This window comes from Vidua chalybeata, chromosome 3 (genome assembly GCF_026979565.1).
Source record: "Vidua chalybeata isolate OUT-0048 chromosome 3, bVidCha1 merged haplotype, whole genome shotgun sequence".
Taxonomy (NCBI): domain Eukaryota; kingdom Metazoa; phylum Chordata; class Aves; order Passeriformes; family Viduidae; genus Vidua; species Vidua chalybeata.
This window is the reverse complement of record NC_071532.1, coordinates 70,572,483-70,594,707: the sequence shown is the minus strand read 5'-3', so window position 1 is coordinate 70,594,707 and position 22,225 is coordinate 70,572,483. Positions and strand designations below refer to the sequence as shown.

Genomic DNA, 22,225 nt, shown 5'->3' with positions numbered 1-22,225 from the left:
TTGCACTTTTTTTTGGTCATATCTCCTTTCCAGAGCGTTTGTTAGGCTTTGCTGTCTGATTTCAAGATTTCAGTCCCTTTCCTAAAAGCAACAACCAAGCAGCTTTCCCTGGACTGTTCTGCTGGAAGTGTCTGCTCTTTCCACTACCTAAAACTGGTATTCTCCTCATGTTGCAGTCACAGACTCTGTCTCAGAATTTAAACTGACATTTATACAACATGTGCATAAACAGAACCAAAAAGGAAATGAAGCTAGTAAGTTCATGTCTAAAGCTTAGTCCAGAAGAAAATTACTGTGGCAAGATGGTCCATGGATTTCTCTCTCACTCCTCCAGAGAAGTTATGTATGCTTTAGATTAAAATAAATAAAATCTGAAAAAAACAGCAATAAATAATTCTATATAGATTTTGACATGATATTCTAACTATCATAATTTTGTCAGTTAACCTCATAAGCTCAATTTACTCCCTTGTTCATTTTTTTATGTCCATCCATACACTTTGACAATGACTCCTGAAATACTAATTCCATGCCAATTTAAATTATAGAAAGATTAATAAAATCCTGGTAGAAAAAAGAATAATCTGCCCACAGGAACACACAAATTTGTCACATTCCAATTCTGGTTAAAATATTAAAATTTAATTAATACCTTTTGAACATACAATTATGTCAAGGAAAGAGTAAAGGCATTCAAACAATGGATATAGATCTTAAACAGCATTTACAAATTCTAAACTGCAAGTTGACTATAAAGTCACAAATACTTCAAATATTTAGTAGAATATAGTGGAAATTCTAATATAAACTAGATAAACTCAATCTGTTGGTATTTTCCAGTCATAACAGTCTAATCTTTACATATTATATACATTAGAATACTAAAAAGTTATAAAATTTTCTTTCTGTTTCTTTCTGCAAAGAAATGGAAAATACATCAGCTCTATCTTACTGTACAATATCCCAGTTGAACTTTCTGTAGTGGTCTGCAAAAATAAATGGCACTTTCACATGCAACAAGGCATAAAGTACAACTCTTTTCATTTGCAGTATTCCATCTGAGTGCAAAGTAAACCGCAATGCAAATGTCATTTAACCATATAGTTGGAAATCAAATGTAAACTGTGGGAAGAGATTCTGACAAACTTTCTCAGATTGAAATAATAATGAAAAGCATGTAAACTGATTTCCATACAGATCTGTAATTTAAAAATATGAAAATACAGCATACTGAGAAGTTTGTTATGATGGTATCAGAGCTGCCTTGACAACACAAATGCAAAGTTGATGGTGCTGTTCTGAAGCTCAACCCTGCCAATGGGCTGCAGTATCTAAGATGCTTTTCTATTGACAGTTTCCAAAATTACTTCTGCCACTCAAAATTGCACATTAACAGTCAGATGCGTTTCCTAGACTTCATTATGCCATTGTGTAACCATAGCTTCCACAGTGCAATGCCACAAGAAGCCTGTCTTTCAGGATTTCTTTACTTGGGTACTCAGGTAACTTCAGCATGTTGATACTGGAAAGTAAAAAAAAAAAAAGGACACCACAGTTCAAAAAAAAACTCAATAGTAAAGATTTCTGATTAAAAACCTTGAAGAGATCACATGTATGGAAGAAAACAAGCCTGTGCAGATTTACAGAACCACTGACCATTTGACTATATGGTAGGAAATTAAGTTGATTTTTTCACTTCAGTAAGTTATAATACAGTAATTTAACTTTAATATTCCTTTATTAATTTCACTAACTTTAATTAGACAAATTCGAGTTGCAAACATGATGTAACATCATTTGGGATAAACCCACCACTTTCATGTTGGAGAGTGAATACTGAAGAAACTGTTTACATCTTTTTTGACCTTTTAATATTCTAAAGAACTGTATTTTTGACTGACATGAAAAAGCCCCAGTTTTAAGATATTTTAATGAGAATAGTTAACATACCATGTGCTTGATGTTGGTAAAAGATTTGCAGTATATGGCACAGCAGCAATAGTAAAATTTTGCAATCCGCTGCCGCCCATTATATGGGCAAAGCCACCATGAGGCACCCTGGAACTGAGAAAATGTACAGAAATTAGAGCACTGCAATAATGTTATAAGGCAAAAAATGTAATCTTTAGACAGAAGGTATCTCTTACTTAGGATAATTTGACAGTTACTAATACTTTTACTAAAGTTCCCTTTTTCTTACTGATATCAAAATTCTTGTTGTTTAAAAGCTTTTAATTACAAGACCAAACATCACATTAGTCCACTGACAATAGGCACCATATTGTTTGACTAACATTTAAGATAATTCTGCCTGCAAGAAGTACTCATTTCTATAACCAGTTTTTGGAAAAGAATATTCATAGAATCAGAATATTCTGAATTGAAAATGACCCACAAGGACCGAAATCTGACTCCTAACTCTGCAGGGAAGACACACCATGTGCCTGAGAGAATTGTCTAAACCTTTCTTGAACTCTGTCGGGCTGGTGCTGTGACCACTTCCCTAGGGAGCCTGTTCTAGTGCCCAGCCACCTTCTGGGGGAAGAGCCTTTCCCTAAAATCCAAACTAAATCTCCCTAACACAGCTTCACATCATCCTCTTGGGTCCTGTCTTTGGTCACCAGAGAAGAGATCAGTGCCTGCTGCTCCACTTCCCTTCCTAAAGAAGCTGTAGGTCTCCAAGGTCTCCTCTCAGCCTCCTCTTCTCCAAACTGAACAGACTAAGTGTCCTCAGCCGCTCCTCGTACAGCTTCCCCTCAAGGCCCTTCACAACCTTCATGGCCTCTTTGGATGCTTTCTAACAGATTTATATCCTTCTTACATTGTGGCATTATCTCAGTTAAGACAAACATGTCTATTTATGTTTAAAGTTTAAGCTACATCACAAAACAGTTTATTCTCTGATTACTATTTGTGGGACAAATGACAAAAGTGTCCTTGACATGTCTGTTCATTTACTACTTCAGACCAAATACTTCAAGTAACTAATAAAATCATTACATCAGTCACACTATAGCCCAGTGACAAAGTATGGCAAAACTAGAACACACTAAAAAATCACTAGCATCTTCAGGAATGCAATGTCACTTAATCATATTGCTCTTTTTTTTTTCCTTTACCAACATATTATTCAAAGACTGCTCCAGGTGTAAATGTACAACAGCTCATTGGTCAGACTCCCTCTCTGTCATTAGAAACTAACAGAATAAAATTCAGATATTCAGATATTTTCGTAATATCAACTTAAGCTGACATACACTACAAGGTAACATCTTGCTAGCACAGCCCTTGCATCCAAAAAACCCTCAACTTCCACCTCAAACTCCACTATAATGAAAGGATAAAGGAATTGAATGCATTACGAACAATGCCATCAGAGAGTGTGATTATCTCTTCTCTGTACCTGGAGAGAAATATTCATCTCCAAGCTCCCCACTACAGGAGTGGCAGGGACACAATGCAGCAAGCTGAGCGAAGGGCCACAAAGATTGTGCGGGATTGGAACACCTGACACAAGACAAAAGTGAGCTGGACTGTTCAGCCTGCAGAAGTGAAAGCTCAGAGTAATCTGACCAATGTGTATAAATACTTGAAGGAAGGGATAAATAAAATGAAGCAGTGGTCCCCAGTTACAGTACAGGAGGCAACGGGCACAAATTGAAGTCTAAGAAATTGCCATTTAAACATAAGGAACAATTTTTTAGTGTGAGGTGGTCAAACACTAGTACAAGTTGCCCAGAGAAGTTGAGAGGTCAGCATTCCAGGAGACGGTCAAAACCTGTCTGGACAAGATCTTGAGCATCCAGCTGTAGCTGACCCTGCTCTGAATACCATGCTGAACTAGACAGTGAGATTACATTAGCTGATTAGAGCAATAATGCCAAGGTTGATCCCTGTATGAGCCATTCACTTAAAAGTTGGACCTGATGATCCTTGTGCATCCCTTTCAACTCAAAATATTCTGTGAAAGTCTTAATCTGCAGAGGTCCCTTTCAATCTCAGCTATTCTGTGATTTTGTAGCTAGCAAAGAAAGAGTCTGATAAAACAAAATAAACTTTCCAAAAATATGTAACAGCTGTTAGAATTCTGGATTACAGGTACATATACTAAAAACAGTGTTCCCATATTCACCAAATCAAGTGACTGTAAAAGCCAGAAGCATGTGTAAGAGAAAAAGTAATGTTTCCACTCACAGTAAAACTACCTGGCAAAAATGCACAAGTATAATGGTTGCTGCTGTTGAACGTGAAGGAGCTGGGACACAATTCACAGTAATATCTTTTAAACACACCTTTTAGAACTAGCTGTAGTATCCAACACAAATCTGTATTACCCAGCTTAACAACAGCAATGTTGAGCAGATAGTTCTAATAACACTGCTACACAAAGTAACCACTATGGAGACAAGTGCTGATTATTTGTAGCATATTATTTCTGATACAAATGGAATTGTGCTTACAGTAACAATTCAGAACAGCAGTAAAGATGGTACATCAGTACTCTTACACAATGATTTTGGCTCACATTCCAATATAGTCCTGCCTCCCCCGCAATGACTTGTTTTTTCTCCCCTCTGATAAACATCTCACATTCAAATCCGCAATAAAACTGCTGAAAATTTCTTTCAGTCCACTATTACCTAAAAGTTTTTTCAATGTAACTTATTATAATACTTTCCATATAACAGGTCAAAATCATAAAGCATGTCAAGGCTTTGAACATTTAAAAGGAAGAGATTGCTGCCAACTTGTGCCTCCAAGAATGAGTTTTCTCTCCAAGCAAAACCCTGCCAATATAGTAAAGAAAACCTTCTAAATAGGTGCAAGAAATATCACAATAGCTGTGTGCAAGAGCAACTATACAATTTCATAGCTTTGGAAATTTCTACGTTTACATCTGAATCATGACTTTTCTATCTATTTTTCCACTGACAAGTTTTGCATAAATTTGCTTGGAATGAAAACACAGTTGAAGAGATTTTAAGCTTGTTTCCTTACATTTTCTTATTCTTATATGACAGTAGACACTTATATCTTTCATATTTCACAACGATGCTGAATTTTCCTTAAAAGAGCATAAGCATATTGCTCCACAAAAACTTACAACCCCTAAAGAAGTTCTATACAATCTTTGCAGCTGTAGAATTCAAATAAAGTAGAATTTATCATTTAGACTCTATCAAGCTGTCAACACTTCCTTCCAACTGTTCACTAAAAACCCCATCAGAAGTTGCCAGTAGAGAATTAACAATAAATTAGCCAAATACTATTATAAATACCAAACAGATCAAGAGGAGGAGAAATAAGAAGAGCTTGTAGAATTGGCAATATCATCTCGAGCAGCTGTTAGCTGAGAAAGAATAAATGGCATCATAAGTGAACTTTCAGATCCCCAACATGAGCCACAAAAACATTTAGGCTTTTTCTTGAGTGTGCTAAGACCTCCAAATATGTTCAAACTTTGCTCATTACTTTACTATTAAAAGATGTCTCAGAATTGGTATTAATGACAAATGCAATGTTATCTCCACTGAAACTACCAAAGCAAGACTTCATAAGAGAAAAAGAGAAAGAGATGTAAAAATGGGGGAACAATACAAAATAAGAAGTTTAAGAAATATTTAGAGATGTCAAAGAAACACTGAAGACATAATCATAAATCTATTTTATTTAATTCACTAGATTAATTTCATAGTCTTTGATTGGAAAGAAAGAACAGTTTCATTTCACACATGCACAAAAAATCAAGTAAGTGAATGTACAGAAGAGATTAAAGGGAAATGGAGGAAAAAAAAAAAGACTTTTGAATGTAGCCTGCCAACCTCACAGTACCCCAGAAAAAATTCATTACTAAGGCCAGAAAAACATCATAGTTTGAAATCAGGTATACTTTTAATGTAAAATTTTAATTAAGATATCAGCCAACTAACGTACTAGGCTCAGAGAAAAGTCAGCATCTAAATCTTCCATTTAAAAGAAAGTAGGACTGTCTGGGGACTTACGTGCAAAAATGCCAGCTGCATATCACTATTAGAGGTAACTTTCAAAAGTGAAATATTTATGGAAAAATACATCTATTGCAGTTCAAACACTGAAGAAAAAATAGAGAGTTCCTCCTAGGTGATACAGGAAAAAAAAATCCTAAGCAGATTGTTTTTAAATTCTAGACCAGAGTTCTTAAAGTCACACCAAAAATTTCTTTCCTACTAACAAGAAAATGGGTAAGAACAAGACAGTAGGTGATTTGTGACCAAAACAAATGATGCTGATGCAGGTATTTATCAGACAGTGTAACTGTTTACCTGATAGAAAGTGCCTCTTAGAATCCAGTAGATTATCCCAAATGCCATGAAAATACTGAATGCCACTTCTGTATAATTTGGAATGTTTTAAGAAGCATTTGAAACATGACCTTACATTTTAAAGATCGTTATTTGCTGTCTAGATATAGAAATGGACCAGTCCACTAAAAATGAAAGACCAGCAGTTGGCATGCCACACATGTACAGTTACAACTTCAGGAATCATTTCTTCAGAGGACAAAAAGGTCAATGTGCATACAACTAGCTTCTTAAATTGTCCATGATCTCTAAAACCAAGGAAATTCATAATAAATCAAGTGAAACTAACAGAATTTGGAGACCAGGCCATTTGATGATACATCCATGGCTGTGAAATTCTTCAATATAAAAGGCAGTTTTGATTATTTTAATTCATATTTTATCTTTGCTTAACCACAAAACTTATACACAAAAGGTCAACTGCTCTACTAATCCTAGAATATTAAGGGAACATCAAACCAAGAAAATGCTGTGATCTCTGCTTGCTACCAGAAAAAGACTGGATTGCACAACTCAGGTGTCGCATTTTTGTCTATGGATCCACTTTGGGAAATGTCTGTACCCACAAGCTCAGCAACTCACCCAGCTTGCAGGGGCACTTATTGCTAAAACATTCCCTCACTGCCCCCAAACTGTAGGGGAAATAGAAGTGGCTTTCCCTAAAGAACAAAGAGAATTTAGGACAGAAAACCTTCATAAAGCAGACAGACTTCCATAATGTTACATCTTTACTTGACATACTGCACTAATGTTAAATTCAACTCAGCTTGAGGAGAAGGATATTCTGTGTACACTGACTGAAGTGATACCTATTTATCTCCTATATTACAGCCTCAGCTGATTGCTAGAAAAGCCAAGTCACATAAACATGCAACAGGAAAAAGAATATAAAACTCATTTAAATTCACTATGGCCTTGTCAAGAACAGCCTGGACAGCAACAAAGGCCTTTTGCAAAGTGGTCAAGTATAATAAATACATAATCAATCATTTTGCAGGCAACAGAGACAGCAAAAGTATTAACACATGCTCTGTCTACTTCCATCAACATACAGACCAACCAGTATGCAAAACAGTCTCTAGATGATCTTTTATGGGCTCTCAAGTCTCTTGTCTTATTTCTGAGTATCTAGACAATGTACTTGTTCTTACAGAAGAGTCTCTCACCTGCCAGTAACAAACTGTAATAGTAATACTCTCTCTTCCTGAGTTAGTTCTTCCACCACGTCCCAGAACCACTAAATGACAAAAAAAGTTAGTTTGTATTTTCCATTAAATACTTGTAGTACTTGAAAATATATTGATAAAACAATAAATGGAATATATGTAAGTTTGCTACTTAAATTGTGGAATTATTTGTACCAAATTCATACATAAGTAAGTTACTTAATGTAGAAATACAGCATAAAAAAACCTCCACAAATTTCAGCTAAAATAAGCTTCCACAAACACACACAGATAGTGACAACAACAAAACCACATTTTTTGGATTAAGTAGTCTACATTATTAAAAGAAAAAAAAAAACAAAGAAAAAAAATAACAAAGAAAAAACCAAACAAATAAATAATTTTACCTGAATAACTTGGTCTCCTCTCTCATAGCCACTGGTATATTCTGTATTTTTTAACCAGTCATTCACATCAATTTCTGGCATACCAGACAATAAAAGCTCCTTCAGGAGAAACACATAGATTGTGATTAGTCTTCCTGACTAACCATCTATTTCAAGAGTTTATGCTATTTTAAGAAGAAATATTTTAACAAGTAGAAAGCTTACAGTGCTGTTTCAGTTTATTGCAACCTTATGGAACTCACAACTAAATTTTAATACATGAAGATTCTTGAATTCAGATAACTTCACATGATTTGTTTAATTTAAGTATGCACTAGCAAGAGAGAAAAATTATTGCCAAAGAACCTAAAAGAAAAAACCTCTGAGTCTTGCCATGGCTTCAGAGAAAATTTGAGATGTGTTGGTTACAGAAGAGCAAACCACCAACAAATATTTACTAGAATTTGACTCTTTGACTCAGAAAAAGTAAAGACAATAGACAGCATCTCCTTACTCTTATAGGATTTCTGTCCTGCTCAAGGAAAATAAGCAAAGACTTAAAGGCCACAACATGCTAATTCCATACTGAAATTACAATTTAAGGCATTTATTGCCATGTGAAGTTTCAGGAAGATGGTAATCCTGAGTAACTAGAAAAAGCAGGAATACACATAATGAAATCCTCACTGATAGATGCCCAGGAAACAAAGCCAATGTGAAAGCTACAAAATCTTTATTTTGTGGTTACTGAGGTTTACTTCTGTATCATTTCCACTGCTGATGAAATATGCTGAACAAAGCATTTAAAAATAACTAGGCATTTCAACTTACCAGTTCATATTCATCAAAAAGTTGGATCAAAGATGGTGGAATGAACATATGGAAGCCTTGTAAAAAGGCATTTATCTGAGGCTGAATGGCTCTTGTCATTCTGAGCTCTGTCACAAGCTGGACATACTCAGCCTGCAACATAGAAAACAATATTAAGATAGACTCCAGCAAAACCACACAGTGCTCAAACAAACTCACACACCCAAATGCAGTCCTCAATGCATTACAAATCTCTTCCACTGTAAGGTAGTAAAGAGTTCCCTTGCATTTTTCACACAGAAGCAACACAAAATAAGCCCTTTCTGCTCTTCCACCTTCCTTCCTAAGACAATTCCTAAATAGAAGTGTTTGAATTGTTACATAAACCAGTCAAAAAACAGGGACTCGGACCAGGACAAAGAAAGTAACCAAAACTTAATTTTTGCCCACATCTAATACCACTTCCATCAAGCTCAATTAAGGGCATAAACACACCAATGTTTGTAAGCAAAAATACTCCACTTAAGCAAACTGACATTACTCAGGAAAAAGGGCTAACTTCTGAAGGAATATTTGTGAGACAAAAAGCTTCCTTGCTTTCCCCTCCACCTCATCTCTGGAAGCCTAAAATAATACATAATGAAGCCTGCAGAGTTTATTCATCTTCATAATAATTTCAATTTTTTAAGAAAGTCTTGAAAAATCACCTTAGTTTTTAAAAAAGAAAAACACCAGAAAACTACTTCCATCATAGCCAGGGAACAGACTATAACATGCTTTAGAGATCTGGGGGCTCCTTTCCCTTTAAAAGATGCCAGCCAGAAAAGAAATCCACCAGAACTTTGCTTTTGTTAAGAACACAGAAGCCTAGGAGGCATTAATGGAAGAAGACTTTTAGAAGGAGACAATTCCCTTTTAGAAGGAAAAAGTGGCTACATTAAAATTCTATAAACATGTCTCATCCACCCTGACCAAATTAGACAAGTTTAACAACGTTTCTTTACTCAAGAAAATAGTTTTCTACTTGAAAACAAAATTTATTCCTAGATTATTTAGGTACTCTGTTTAAAGAAACGTTTTGACTTCGTAATCAGGACTTTTAACAAGAAAATCATGAAATGTATCTCCCAATTAAATCATCTCAACTATCAGCTTCCTTCAAGAGAACAATCTGACGAAAATTCTATTTTGATTTTTAATTTTAAAATATTTCAACCTAAACTTTTATGTTCTGAACCTGCACAACAGCAACCAAGCATTTTTTCTTTCCTCCCTTTCAGAAAAAGAGAATGAAGTATGAAACTTTTCGAAACAGAATACTTTTCTACTTTGGGCAGCCAAAGGAGATTAACTTTATTAGACAAAAGTCAGTCTGTGAATACAGAAGAAATCAGAAATTTTTGCAATACCAGGATTTAAAATAATGTTAACATTGGTTGTTTTCAATAATCAGAAGTGCTTGTTTTACATCTCTTAAACTGTTCTTATGTAAATTAGGCTACCCAGAAAAACAGGGCTAAAGAAAGAAAAATTCACAACCTTATTTTGAAAAATCCATTTAAAAAAATATATTTATTTTATGCATGACAAAAATACTACATTGAACACTTTAATTATGAGAGAAAGCAGTTGCTGTAGTTTAGGTGTAACAAGAAATGTTTAAAATAGCCTGGAACAGCCAAGCATCCTTGGCTATCAGCACTGGCGCATGATGAAAGACCTGTAGCACATAATTTACATAATACATGTCAGTAAACAACCTGGTCAATTTGTTTTGCTTTCTGTGCACTTCATTTACATTTTTTTCCCCTCTGAAGCCTTAGGAGCACATTACAAAACAGAAATACCTACATCATTTCAGATCTACATATGCATTCCTACATAGTACATAAAGTTATGGTCCAGGCTTCTTTAAGGAAGGGAGATTTGATTGAACACACATTAGATGGGCATCACAAATATAATGACAAAATCTAGTTTGAGTGAGGGGTTGTTCCATATTTTACTTTGAGGTAAATAAACCAGAGATCATGCATCCTTGATTTCACAGTCCCACATACTGTGAAACAAGGATCAGTGGTTATGATGATTTTCAGATTCAGAGAGCAGCTCCATTTTAAAGCTGCCTGGAAAAAAAATACCTACTATTTTACTGCCAAATAGAATGGCCAGCTCACAGACAGGTTCTGGGAGGACTGAGAAAGCCACAGGATTGTGGAAATCTGCACCATTCTTTAATATAACATAAAGTCAAACCTTGACTATGCCTGATTTTATTTTTTTCCTAAAAAGTAGAAAGCTGATAAACGATACACAGCAAAGAGCAAAGATAAATTCAGGACAAAGCCTGACTTTTCCACTTGAAATCTCTCCATTACCATGACAAAAGGCTTTTGAACCAAGCTATAACTGCATTTTAGCTGGGCTACATGGACACAGCAATTGCAAGACATTAATATTTGCATCATCTAATTGTCCCACAACCATTCATTCACCTATTATACAGTTGATATAAAAAAAGAAAATTACCCCAATCAAAGAAAGTAACACTTTACAAATAGCTCTTATTAGTAGTGCATTTACTCTGTTTGTTTTCAATGAGAGAAAGGGACTGTTTAGGTGGTTTCTGTGCAGGGAGGGGCAAGGGTGTGTTTTATTCTGGTTTTGGCATGGGAGATCTTTTTGTGTATGTGTTTGTTGTTTAGTTTTTTTAAGGGATAAAGATTCATTCATAATTTAATTTTAACAGGTAATCTGCTAGTGTGCATACACAGCAAATTCTTTTAGAAGTTGAATTTTCTTCTCCCAGAGGTATAATAAATACAATGAGTTTAAAACAGTGATCTATTATTCCTTGGGTAAAGGCAGAAAAAAATAAGATACCACTTCCAAGGGGAAAAAGAGATTTTTGTTTATAAAGTAGACACATTCCTATTTAAACTGATAGAACAGCTAAGCTAAAACAGACTGCAAAACTATGTTACATTAAACAAACTGGGGAAAAATCCCCCAAAACCACTAAAATACATATCTCCAATTTTCAACAACTTGGTCATTGTCAACAACTTTGCCAGTGAACACAACTGTGCCATCTTACAGATGTTTTTTGACATCATATTTTGCAACTTCAAATTCAAAAAATGCATTAATATTAATAGTTTCAAAGCTACCACCAGAGCACCTCTTTCTTACCACCTTTCAAATTAAAGCTACACCAACTCTAGTCCCCTCCTGCCATGCTGAGAAAGGCTTGGTGAAATAGAATGGATACATCTCCTCTACACATTTTCAATCACCCTTTTTAGACTGTGCTCCAGCTCTAAAATTAAGAGAGCAAATAAGGCTGCTAATGGGTAGTACCCTCATGTGGGAAAACTTCTAATTTTATGCTGGTTGAAAATGGGTTTTAAATAGTTGTTATGAAACTACAATTCATGCTACATACATCTTTTTTATATACTGAGAAGCTAAGACTGACCAGACACAGGAATCAACATTCCTGCTTTCTCCAACAGATAATAAAAAAACTAAGCATCCAGTACCTTCGCAATTAGACTTCTTTTACCATCTGTATTCTTTCACAAATGACTGTATTGTAGGAATCAGTGCAGAATCAGGCTAATAACATGTATTCCTGCTATTGGAATGACACTCTGCCTTAATGAAAATGAGGATTAAGGCTACAAGAATCCAGTACCAATTGCTCCAACACAAACTGCAATGTCCTTGCAACAAAGGCTGACACCAAGCGGCTGCTCCCCAGTGCAGCATCTGCTGCACCACTCCTGAAGCCAAATGCTTACTGAGCACAGTAAGAGCAGGCTCAGACAGCCCAACATGAATAAAAATCAGAACACAAAGCAGCCATCAGGACCAAGAGTCAGTGTTATAAAAAACTACAGGTCTACTCGTGACACTCCTGCAGTTACTCAGAACTGTTTAGTCAGTAACTGCAGAATTCAATTAGACTTGTGCTTATCATAATTTCTAGACTATCTTCAAAATCTGGCTGTGTTTTCCCGTATTTCTTTTTTTTTAATTAATGCTGCAGAGGAATCAGGAGCTTTTCAACCTGCTATTAATAAAGTAAATTTAAAAAGTAGGTTATTTCCATACACATTCAAAATCTTCCTGCAGACTTTTACTCTGTCCATTATCTGCATTTTAATTAGAGCAATACAGTGCTATAGACTGGCCTAGCAGGTAGCACACTTTGCAACATTACCTACAATTTTATGTTTAGCAATTGCTACTGTTCTATTTCCTTGGTATATATACCCAAGACTTAACTTTAGGAATATTTGTAACCTTTAAAAGAAATCCTTCTTTTAAATTGATCCTATTTTCCTTCATAGTTCTGTCAAAAAGAAGAACCTCTAATCTGAACTCTTTTAAAAACTTTTATTACTATTTCTGTAACATGCTAACTTAGAAAAAGAGGAAAGAGTGTTGGCAACTGCAATTTTTATTTTTTTTTATTTTCTCCAAAACAGGTATACCATTCATCCTTCCAGTTATCCAGAAAGTCAGTCCAATGGCTTGTACTATATACTAGCATCTTCTGAATAAACCTGTATACTCACCTTGTTTTCCTGTGTAACAAGTATACTTGCACCCCCCGGCTTCAATGGTACTTCTTCCATTGCTCCAAACACATCAGTCTCAACAGAGAAGGTCAGCTCTAAACCCAGATCACTGATATCATTATCTAAAATCCACTGCAAGTTCTTTGCATACTCTGGATCAATAGATGCTACATCCTGATAATTTACAGGTATGCCTAGGAAAAAAAAAAACAAACAAAGAAACAGAACTGCTCAAATAAATAGGAAAAAGCAAAAAGGGGCTCTGACTTAATACGTGGTAGAAGATTGCCCTCTAGAGAAAAACCAGAATAATGCAGTAACAGGACAGAGAAAAAGGGATGCGCTGTTGTTAACTACAGCAGAACTGTGCACACCGAATTTTCAAAATACTACAGAATCAAGTTTCCTCCCTATGTTTTTCCTTTTTATGAAGCAAATGACATGCCACTCACAGGCAAAACCAATTTGCATTATTTTAGTTCACTAATTGGTTTCAGTATAAGCATCTACTCATTCTGAACACCAAATTTTAAATGTTTCCTGCAAAGTCTTAAAGTTTTCTACCTAAATTTTAGAAATGCAAATACCATGTTTCTCTATACCAGTGTCTTTTCCCCCAGAGCTTTATTTAGGGAGTGAGGGGGGAGAGAACCTTCCTGTACCCAGAAAACTCTATTACTCTTCAGTGTTCTTCTTTTTAATTATATTTGAAATAAGATCTATTATACAGTTAAAAATTACTGTTATAGGAAGTTTATATTTCAAACTGAACTTGCAAGACATTTAGAAACAATAAAAGGAGAGTTGCTAGAAGTCTGACTTTTATCCAGGTACAAAAAGTGCCTATTTACAAAACCCTTCACAGGCATGGCACTCAAGCACATTTGAGCAAATGGGCCCAGAAGAAAGTGTCCCTAGTTAATGCAAGAGAGCTACCCTCTTCACAAGAAAGCAGACCTTGATTATTTTAACCCTGTCATGACAGATACTTCAACACTGACATGACAGATACAATATCTGGGAAAAGGGGCAGGAGGTGAGGGTAGCAGTAGGTTTAGAGAAAAGCGAGTTATTGGGATGTACTGTCCTTGCTTCACCATCTTCCATGCACTGTGCAGTGTCATAAGGGTGCCCATTAGTAGAAACCTTAGCACACTATGGATTGTGGATGCAGTACCCCAGAGAAACACAAAATTCAAAGGTTAGCAACCACTGCAAAATATCCAAGTGTAAAAAATGTTATAGTATTTCCCTGGAAGAGCTGACAAGCGCTGAAATGGTGTGTACACAGCTGTAAGGCATTGTTTCTCAAATAAAATCAAGCAACACTCCAGTTTAAGAGAGGGATAACTTATTAATTAAATATCACTGCTACCTCTCTCAAAATAAAAAAAACTAACAGCCATCTAGTAGTTTCCAGAGGACTTTCACTTTTGCTAACTAACAAGCATATGTGCATTTGACACACGAAACATGGAAATAATGATGTCTCTGAGGGATATAAGCAAAATGTGGGAAAAGAAGACTGAAAAGTAGGAATCAGAGACTCCTTTAGAGAAGAAACTCAACAAGTGTTATGATGAAAGTACACTCACAGTCAGCATGTTGTGAGACCAAAGCACTAAGCTCAGTCATTTGGTTGGCAGATATTTTACCAATTAATAGACTCAAGCAGGCAGTTATAAAAAAATTCCATCAGATTTATCATGAAAAATTTGAGTCCCACAAAATACTAGGTGTCTTTCTCCTGTATACCCTTGAGGCCCCTGTAGTTTGAAGAGAAATCTATCTCAGCATCATTGTGAGAAGCAGGTATGTTCTGTGCAACACTGAACTTCAAAGAGATACTACAGGTAAGTTCTGAGACAAGCTTATTAATTATTCAATGAATTAAAGGCCCCCAGTTCAAAACACACTGATCCAAAAATTAATTTTCACTTTTGTTTATGCCATTTCAAGGACTACTTTCTGTTATAGAGTGGAATGTAAGAGCAGATAGAACAGTTAAGAATTTATCTGCTATCTGTGTTTGTAAACTGAAGGTGGAAAAAAATTTATGTACCCACCTGAATCTCAAAGAAATGTCTGAATATTTGTTCATACAGGTTTCAGCTTCTAATTAAGTCACTTCCACATCATGTCTATTGACTAAAAAGAAGAGTTCCTCTCTGAAAGAGATTCACAGTGCTCCTCAAATACAGAAGGGCTTAGCACACAACTGATAGTTTCAGTGCCATCAACAGATGGATATACTTTCACTACAGAAAACAAGGATCTCAGTGCAAGGTGAAAAACCAAAGGAATGAAAACAGTCGCAGACTGCAAGAAATTTCATACTCCTTTACTTAATGCCTGACAAGAAGCTGAAGGGAATTTCTATGTCTATAACCAGATAACTTGTATTTGACATGAACAAGAGCTAGCAAAAATAAAACAAATCTGCTCAGGGAGCACCCACTGCTGCACAACTCTGATTCCTTAAACAAGAAGATAGGAGATGTGCAAAGTTTATGGAAAAGGCCTTGGAAAGGTTTAAATAAATCACAGTGATTGAGGCAGAAAAAGCAACTACTTTGCAAAGTGGAGGTGTAATTTTTCCAGTTCTTTGTCTCTGATAAGTAATAAGAAGTGATAAAGAATTGTGAACATTTTGACCTTAAACAAGATTAATGTGTATAAACCTCTAGAAAGTTCCAGGATGCCTGTAAAACAGAATGTTGGAATGACAAGACCTTACTAAGACCAGTTAGACCTTATTAACAGAGACTAATGACTGTTGCTGGGTTTGCAATAGCTATTCTAGCAAAGTGAAAAAAAAAGAAAAAAAAAAGCAAGTAATAGGTTATCTTGTCAATTCAGAAACCAACAATCAAGCATAAACCAGTAAGGAACCCAAAATCATTAGCAGTCATTTCCAAAAGAGGTGACAAGAACAACACTTCATTACTCTCAAGGTAACACTGAACAGCAGAAAAATAAGATTTTTCTTTTTTGTGAATACATCACAAGGGAATTAGCTTGTGAATACATCACAAGGGAATTAGCCTGTGAGTGTTATTCATAGCAATGAAAGCAGTGTGGTCAGCAGGTCAAAGGCAATGATTCTGCCCCTCTACCTCAGACTCATGAGACCCCATCTGGAGTACTGCAGCCAGCTCTGGGGCCCCAACATAAGGACACAGACCTGTCAGAGCAAGTCCAGATGAGGCTACAGTGATGATCAGATGGCCGGAGCACCTCTCCTATGAAGACTGAAGGCTGAAACAGTTGGACTTGTTTCAGCCTGGAGAAGACAAAGCTCCAGGGAGACCTTCAAGCAGCCTTCCAGTAGCAGAAGGCAGCCTACAAAAGAGCTGGAGAGGGACTTTTTACACAAGCAGTGACAAGACAAGGCGGAATGGTTTAAATCTGAAAGACAGTAAGTTTAGATTAGATATTAGGAAGAATTTCTTTACTGTGGGGGTGATGAAGCACTGGAACAGGTTGCCCAGAGAAGTTGTGGATGCCCCATTCCTGGAAGTGTTCCAAGACCAAGCTGTACAGGACTTTGAGCAACCTGGTCTAAAGGAAGGTGTCCCTGCCCAAGGTATCTAAGATCCCTACAAACCCAAATCATTCATGATTCTTCTACTGACTCTTGATGTCAGAGGCCAAGGCTTAAATCAGCACCAAACTGTGCCATGCAATGATACCTCTACTTTAGAACCACTTTCCTGTGTGAAGATCAGTGACTAGGGGAGCCTGAGGAAGCATTGCCAACACGGTGCTGCTGCAGGCTGGCTGTATTCCACTGGCTCTTGCCCAGCATAGCCACTCTCACAGAAAGCAGTACTGAGGGAGAGGAATAAAATATGCTCCTCTGTGAAGATCTTGATAAAGATGACTTAGGCTGCACCTTCCATGAACTGCAAGTGTTCTCTGAATACTTGCAGGGAAGATAAACAGCAAGCCTGAAGTTAAGAGTTAATCTGTCCTGGACTCGGCAAACATCACAGGAAGACTGTAGGTAGACAAAACGATTACAGAAAACCATCAAGCTGTCTTGTGCTTCCAAAGGTTAGTGATTGAACACCAAGGAAATTCTGCATGCAACAGTAAATAAATTGATGTACTTGGAGGAGTAACAAGAATGCACAGGGAATCACATCTTCTTTCAGGAAAAGTTTTTCATGACAGTGCAGAAGAGAGGCATCTTGTTCAGCAATCAAGAGGCACAAAGGCTCTTAAAGAAGAGCAGAGAAGAGCCCTAGACCACAGATACCATGAACTGTCAGAGGTTATCCTACTAAAAAAGTTACATTTCTATAAAAATGTCTGTCCAATCCTCTTGAATACTACAGTAAAAGCATAGGAATTAACTTTTTTCATTAAGGAGACAGGATGAACCTGCATTAGTTCTGAAACCCTGTTTTGGAAAATAAATTGTATTTGCTGGAGTAGGTAGACAGAGAGGTTTTCAACAGCAGGGCTTCACCTTTTTAAAAACCATTGCACAAGTGAAGAATTTGAGACATGATCAAGAATGCCCAATAGATTTTTGCCAGAGTTCACAAACATTCTCAGCTTTGTCTATCTTAAGTTAACTAGGGAACAATTATCTTCATTTCTCAAGAATGACACTATGCAGAGGAGTAAATGAATTTCACGACTGTGGTGCAAAGAATTGCTGTGACTCTGATGTACATAAAAGACTAGCAAGACATTAATTTCCAAGGCTTTTTCACTTTTAACACACACACAAAACTGAAAAAGGAAAAGGTTTACTACTCAGCCAACCGTTATGACTAATAAGCAGGATTTTAATAAAAGCATACCAAGAATGTGTTTGTAGAACGACCTTGTGAAGTAGATGTTCACCAGCTGCCTGTGATTCAGAGCCAGCCCCAGGATCTGGCCTGCAAAACGGAAGTAGTTCAAATGATCTGGATTTACAGAAGAGTTGCTGTTCGGCTGGAAAGTTGTTCCTATAAAACAAAAATATTATCATGTTCCATTAATTTTTTTTAATGAATCTTTTACTTATCAAACACATTAAGCATCTGGAACACTGCAAGAGTTTTATCTTGGGGTTTTGAATGTCTGTTTGGGATTTTTGTTTATACAAAAAAGATGTCAGAAAGAAATGTCTTAGAATGTAATGACATCTTATTACAATGATACTGCTTAGCCACGCTCCAAAGCACTGCTCTAAAATAATTATAATGAACAAAAAGGTAATTACCAACTGGTAAATTTGGTCCTCCATCTTACTATATTGCTCTATGCATGTTTTACTCACTCTAATGGGCTTTGCTTCTGTCAAATTGTGAACATGCTCAAAGGAAGGACAAGAATACTTCCTTTCATATGTCTCCAGCCAGATGCAGGCTAGCCTCCTTGGAGAAGACCACTTCAAAAGGCAGACCTGAACCTTTCCCTTTAGCTTTCATTAAATAATCTGTGCCTCCACACAGATTTTTTTTTTGCATTATAAAAATGCTTTTATAAAAAATGGTACCCTAAACTTAGGGGGAAAAAATAAAAAGAGAGGGCAGAGACATACCATCAGCTGACTGGGTAAACAAGGCATAATCTGGGTTAACTATTTCACTGGATAAGATATCAAACCATTCACGCACCACACCCTGTCCCTGCATGTCAAGAGAATAAAACATATTAATACACAAAACTTTCACTCAGTAGTTATGCTAAGTAAGCACATATTTCTTTTAAAGTAATTTTAAAGTAGGCCTTAGGTCAAAACCTCACTTATGAATGACAATTACTATTTCCTTATGAAAATGCCATAAAAGAAAACCATGCACTTTGACCCACCATGCCTTCTTCTCCATGAAATCTCACAGCAATCCCCTGCTTTAATTTTGCACAGTTTGCTTTAGACACAACTTCACAGCTACTCCTAAAAATAGAATCTAAACACAAAATACCAATTAATTTTTTCATTTTCATTCATTGTCTTTCAAAGACACACTAAGTGCATTTAGAACACAATACCTCTGTGAACCAAAAGTATGTCATTTTCATTGACAGGCCTGTGCACCATGTCTGAATCTGGCTGCCCGGCGTGCAGATGTTCATAGAACCATTCACAGCGATCTTTAAATGGCTATAAAACAAGGTGCAAACCATATTATGCACATGCATTCTCCTGAATAATTCCTCTCCCATAAACAAACAGTTATGCATAATTCTCAATTAATTTTTGAGATGTGCATATTTACCCCAATATGCTATACAGTATTTTGGGAACAAGAAAGGACTAGACATGTGCTTGAGTGCTTGCAAAAAGACTAGACTACCAGCTATCCAGAAATAGCTATTTAAGTTTTCCACGGAAGAGAAAACCAGCACAAAACTTCTTACAGGTTAGAAGAGAGCATGAAGGAACTTAGATAAGAAATAAGTCACTGGCTTCTGTAAAACTACTGATAATCAACCACAGCTGAGCACAGAAGCACAAGCAATATGAACCAGCCCTATTTGCAGTAAGGTTCACCAGCAATGTAAAACAGCCCAAAGGAACCAGAAACCTTACAAAGCAATTGCTAGGTGAGAAGGTTCTAACTTGTTTGACTCAGTGTTTATATCAACATTTGCAGCTCTTTTGAGACAGATATGATACAAGCATGGCCTTTCTCATCCCCTGCAATACACAGCACATACATGAGTTGATCTAACGAACAGGGTATCAGTTCTCGGGGTCTCCTCATTATTCATAGGTAGTGAGTTTCGAAACACACATTTCAATGAAAGACTGAATAAACAACACACCTACACCATGTCCCAAAAGCAAAACTGGATTAATAAAAGCAATTTATCTTTAGAAATAAAAGTACAGTATGGTTCACAATTTAGGAAATAAAGCTGTTGGAACAGACAACAAGATGCCATGATGTTTCATTAAAGGAGCTGCCACTATGACCAAATCAAGTAATAATGATGTATTTATCCTCTGGTTTGTCTCAAAATATAAGTCATTTAGGGGAAAGTAAAGCATTTTAATCTATTAGATGTGCACAAGTATATTTACAAACAGAAATTTCACTCTTTAACTGAAAGCTGGAATTGTAAGACACATCCAATATTGGTTATCTCAAATGGACTCACCCATGTATTTTAGAGAATTATGAATACAGAAATACAGCTGCCATGTCTGTTTAACATGATCTTTCCACATTACAGATTCAGAAGCCACTGAGGCCATGTTTAGTTCTTTCATCCTCCCCAAACAGAAATTCTTTAAATATTATTTTTTTAAAAACACCCTTTGTATATTCACAGAAGTTGTAATTAAACACCTCCTGACATTTACCTGAGCTTTTATGATGTGCATAAATCTGGACATTAGTTCAGGACACTCCAGAAGAAAATGAAAGTGATCAAAAATTATTTTGGGATTTCTGAAAGAAAAATAGGTTAGAATCCTGTTAGAGATTTAATAATAATGCTTCACAATGCAAAAAGACTACATAAAGAAGAAGTGCAATTAATCATATAGACAAGTTTCAAGAGATTCTTTTATTTTATCACTTTTTCCTAACTCTTGTTTCCAAACAACTTATACCACTTCATCTGTTAAACATGAGAGGATTAGAAGCAGCTCCCCACATAGAAGGAAGGTTATAAACCTGGCAGTCCCAGAGAAACTCTGGAAACAGTCAACTGTACAAAGATGGTTTAGACTCTTAAGTTGTCACACATTTGAGGAAGAATGGAAGTTTTCATCTACCTTAAAATGGAAGGCCTTATTTGGAACAAATATAAGGAAAGAATCCATTCATCAAATTATTCTGTTGTTCTGTGAAATAGATTTTGTTCACAAATCTTACAAATAGATCACTTAAGTATGCAGAAAAGTTCATTTAAGTCTGAGCTCTGAATCATTAATCTACACTGTTGAGTTCAGCAAGACCATTAAATTGCATATTGTTCATATATCAAAGCAACAATCTAAAAACACAACTCAGCAAGAAGAAAAAAATGAATTATTGCCAAGGAGGAACAGAGAGGTGGATTACAAAGTCCAAATTTGTTGAAGCTTACCGGTTAACAAAACACTTAAGGACATCATCATGTTTACAAACAAATTCTATAAAACGAGGTGACGTCATCCTGTTCAAAAATCATAAGATGTTTCTGGTTAGTGCAGTCAAAACTAATTTGAATTACATAAATTGTTGGGGTTATTTTTAAATAAATACTACACAAATAGAAACTGATGCTGTTTAACTAGACATCATGAAACTAAATATTCAACAGCATTAAGATCTCATAACGAGAAACAGAAATTTCAGAATTCTAACAAAAAAGGCAAAAATGTCAATAACCAATCATCTTCCAGAATATCTACAGAGAACTATGCCCCAAACAAATATTACTGGCCAATTTGAAAGCTTTTATTCAACTCTGTTTGGCAGAGAAAGAAAAACCCTTATATGATTAGGAATAACTAAGAGCTGACATGTAGTAGGACCCTTGCTTCTAGTTTCCTCAGGGAGCTTTAATACCATCATACTTGCCTAATCTTCTAGTCATGAGGGCCCAAGTCATAAATATAATCCATAAGAATCTTGGACAGACTAGGACCTCAGTTACAAGTGGTCACACTTGTTTCCTTTTTAAACCAGACCTCAATGATATTATGCTTACCTAAGCTGAACTGCATGTTCCACACAAAACTACATGTCTGTCAACCTGAGACAGGATTCCAAGTGAGCATAACTTTGAGACTGAACTCCCCTTGTTATACATTATATAGTCAAATAAGTTTTGCCCCAGCCATCGTTTTCATACACAAAGATAACTCATTTGTTTTTCTCTTCTGAGCTTACAGCTCTTCTTGTTGGATAATCACATTAAATTCAGGGTTAATTTCACATTAAGAACCAACAGCAAATACAGCTAAGCTTCAAAATATCAGAATCCTACAAGTATAC

General features: G+C 36.0%; 1 protein-coding gene across 3 annotated transcripts in view; it reads right to left on the bottom strand.

The window, feature by feature from the left end:
- Nucleotides 1–603: 603 nt before the first annotated feature.
- Nucleotides 604–22,225, bottom strand: part of HACE1 (HECT domain and ankyrin repeat containing E3 ubiquitin protein ligase 1) — a 48,791-nt gene continuing 27,169 nt past the window's right edge. For all 3 annotated transcript variants that reach the window (XM_053938907.1, XM_053938908.1, XM_053938909.1), the window contains 12 exons: nt 21,333–21,401; nt 20,602–20,689; nt 19,284–19,395; nt 19,104–19,201; nt 18,832–18,919; nt 18,104–18,253; nt 13,287–13,483; nt 8,725–8,856; nt 7,915–8,013; nt 7,508–7,578; nt 1,951–2,064; nt 604–1,522 (listed from right to left, as the gene is read on the bottom strand). In XM_053938907.1, the coding sequence (XP_053794882.1) occupies nt 1,420–1,522; nt 1,951–2,064; nt 7,508–7,578; nt 7,915–8,013; nt 8,725–8,856; nt 13,287–13,483; nt 18,104–18,253; nt 18,832–18,919; nt 19,104–19,201; nt 19,284–19,395; nt 20,602–20,689; nt 21,333–21,401 (1,321 nt within the window). In that variant the 3' untranslated portion in view covers nt 604–1,419. The remainder of the gene's footprint in view (nt 1,523–1,950; nt 2,065–7,507; nt 7,579–7,914; nt 8,014–8,724; nt 8,857–13,286; nt 13,484–18,103; nt 18,254–18,831; nt 18,920–19,103; nt 19,202–19,283; nt 19,396–20,601; nt 20,690–21,332; nt 21,402–22,225) is intronic.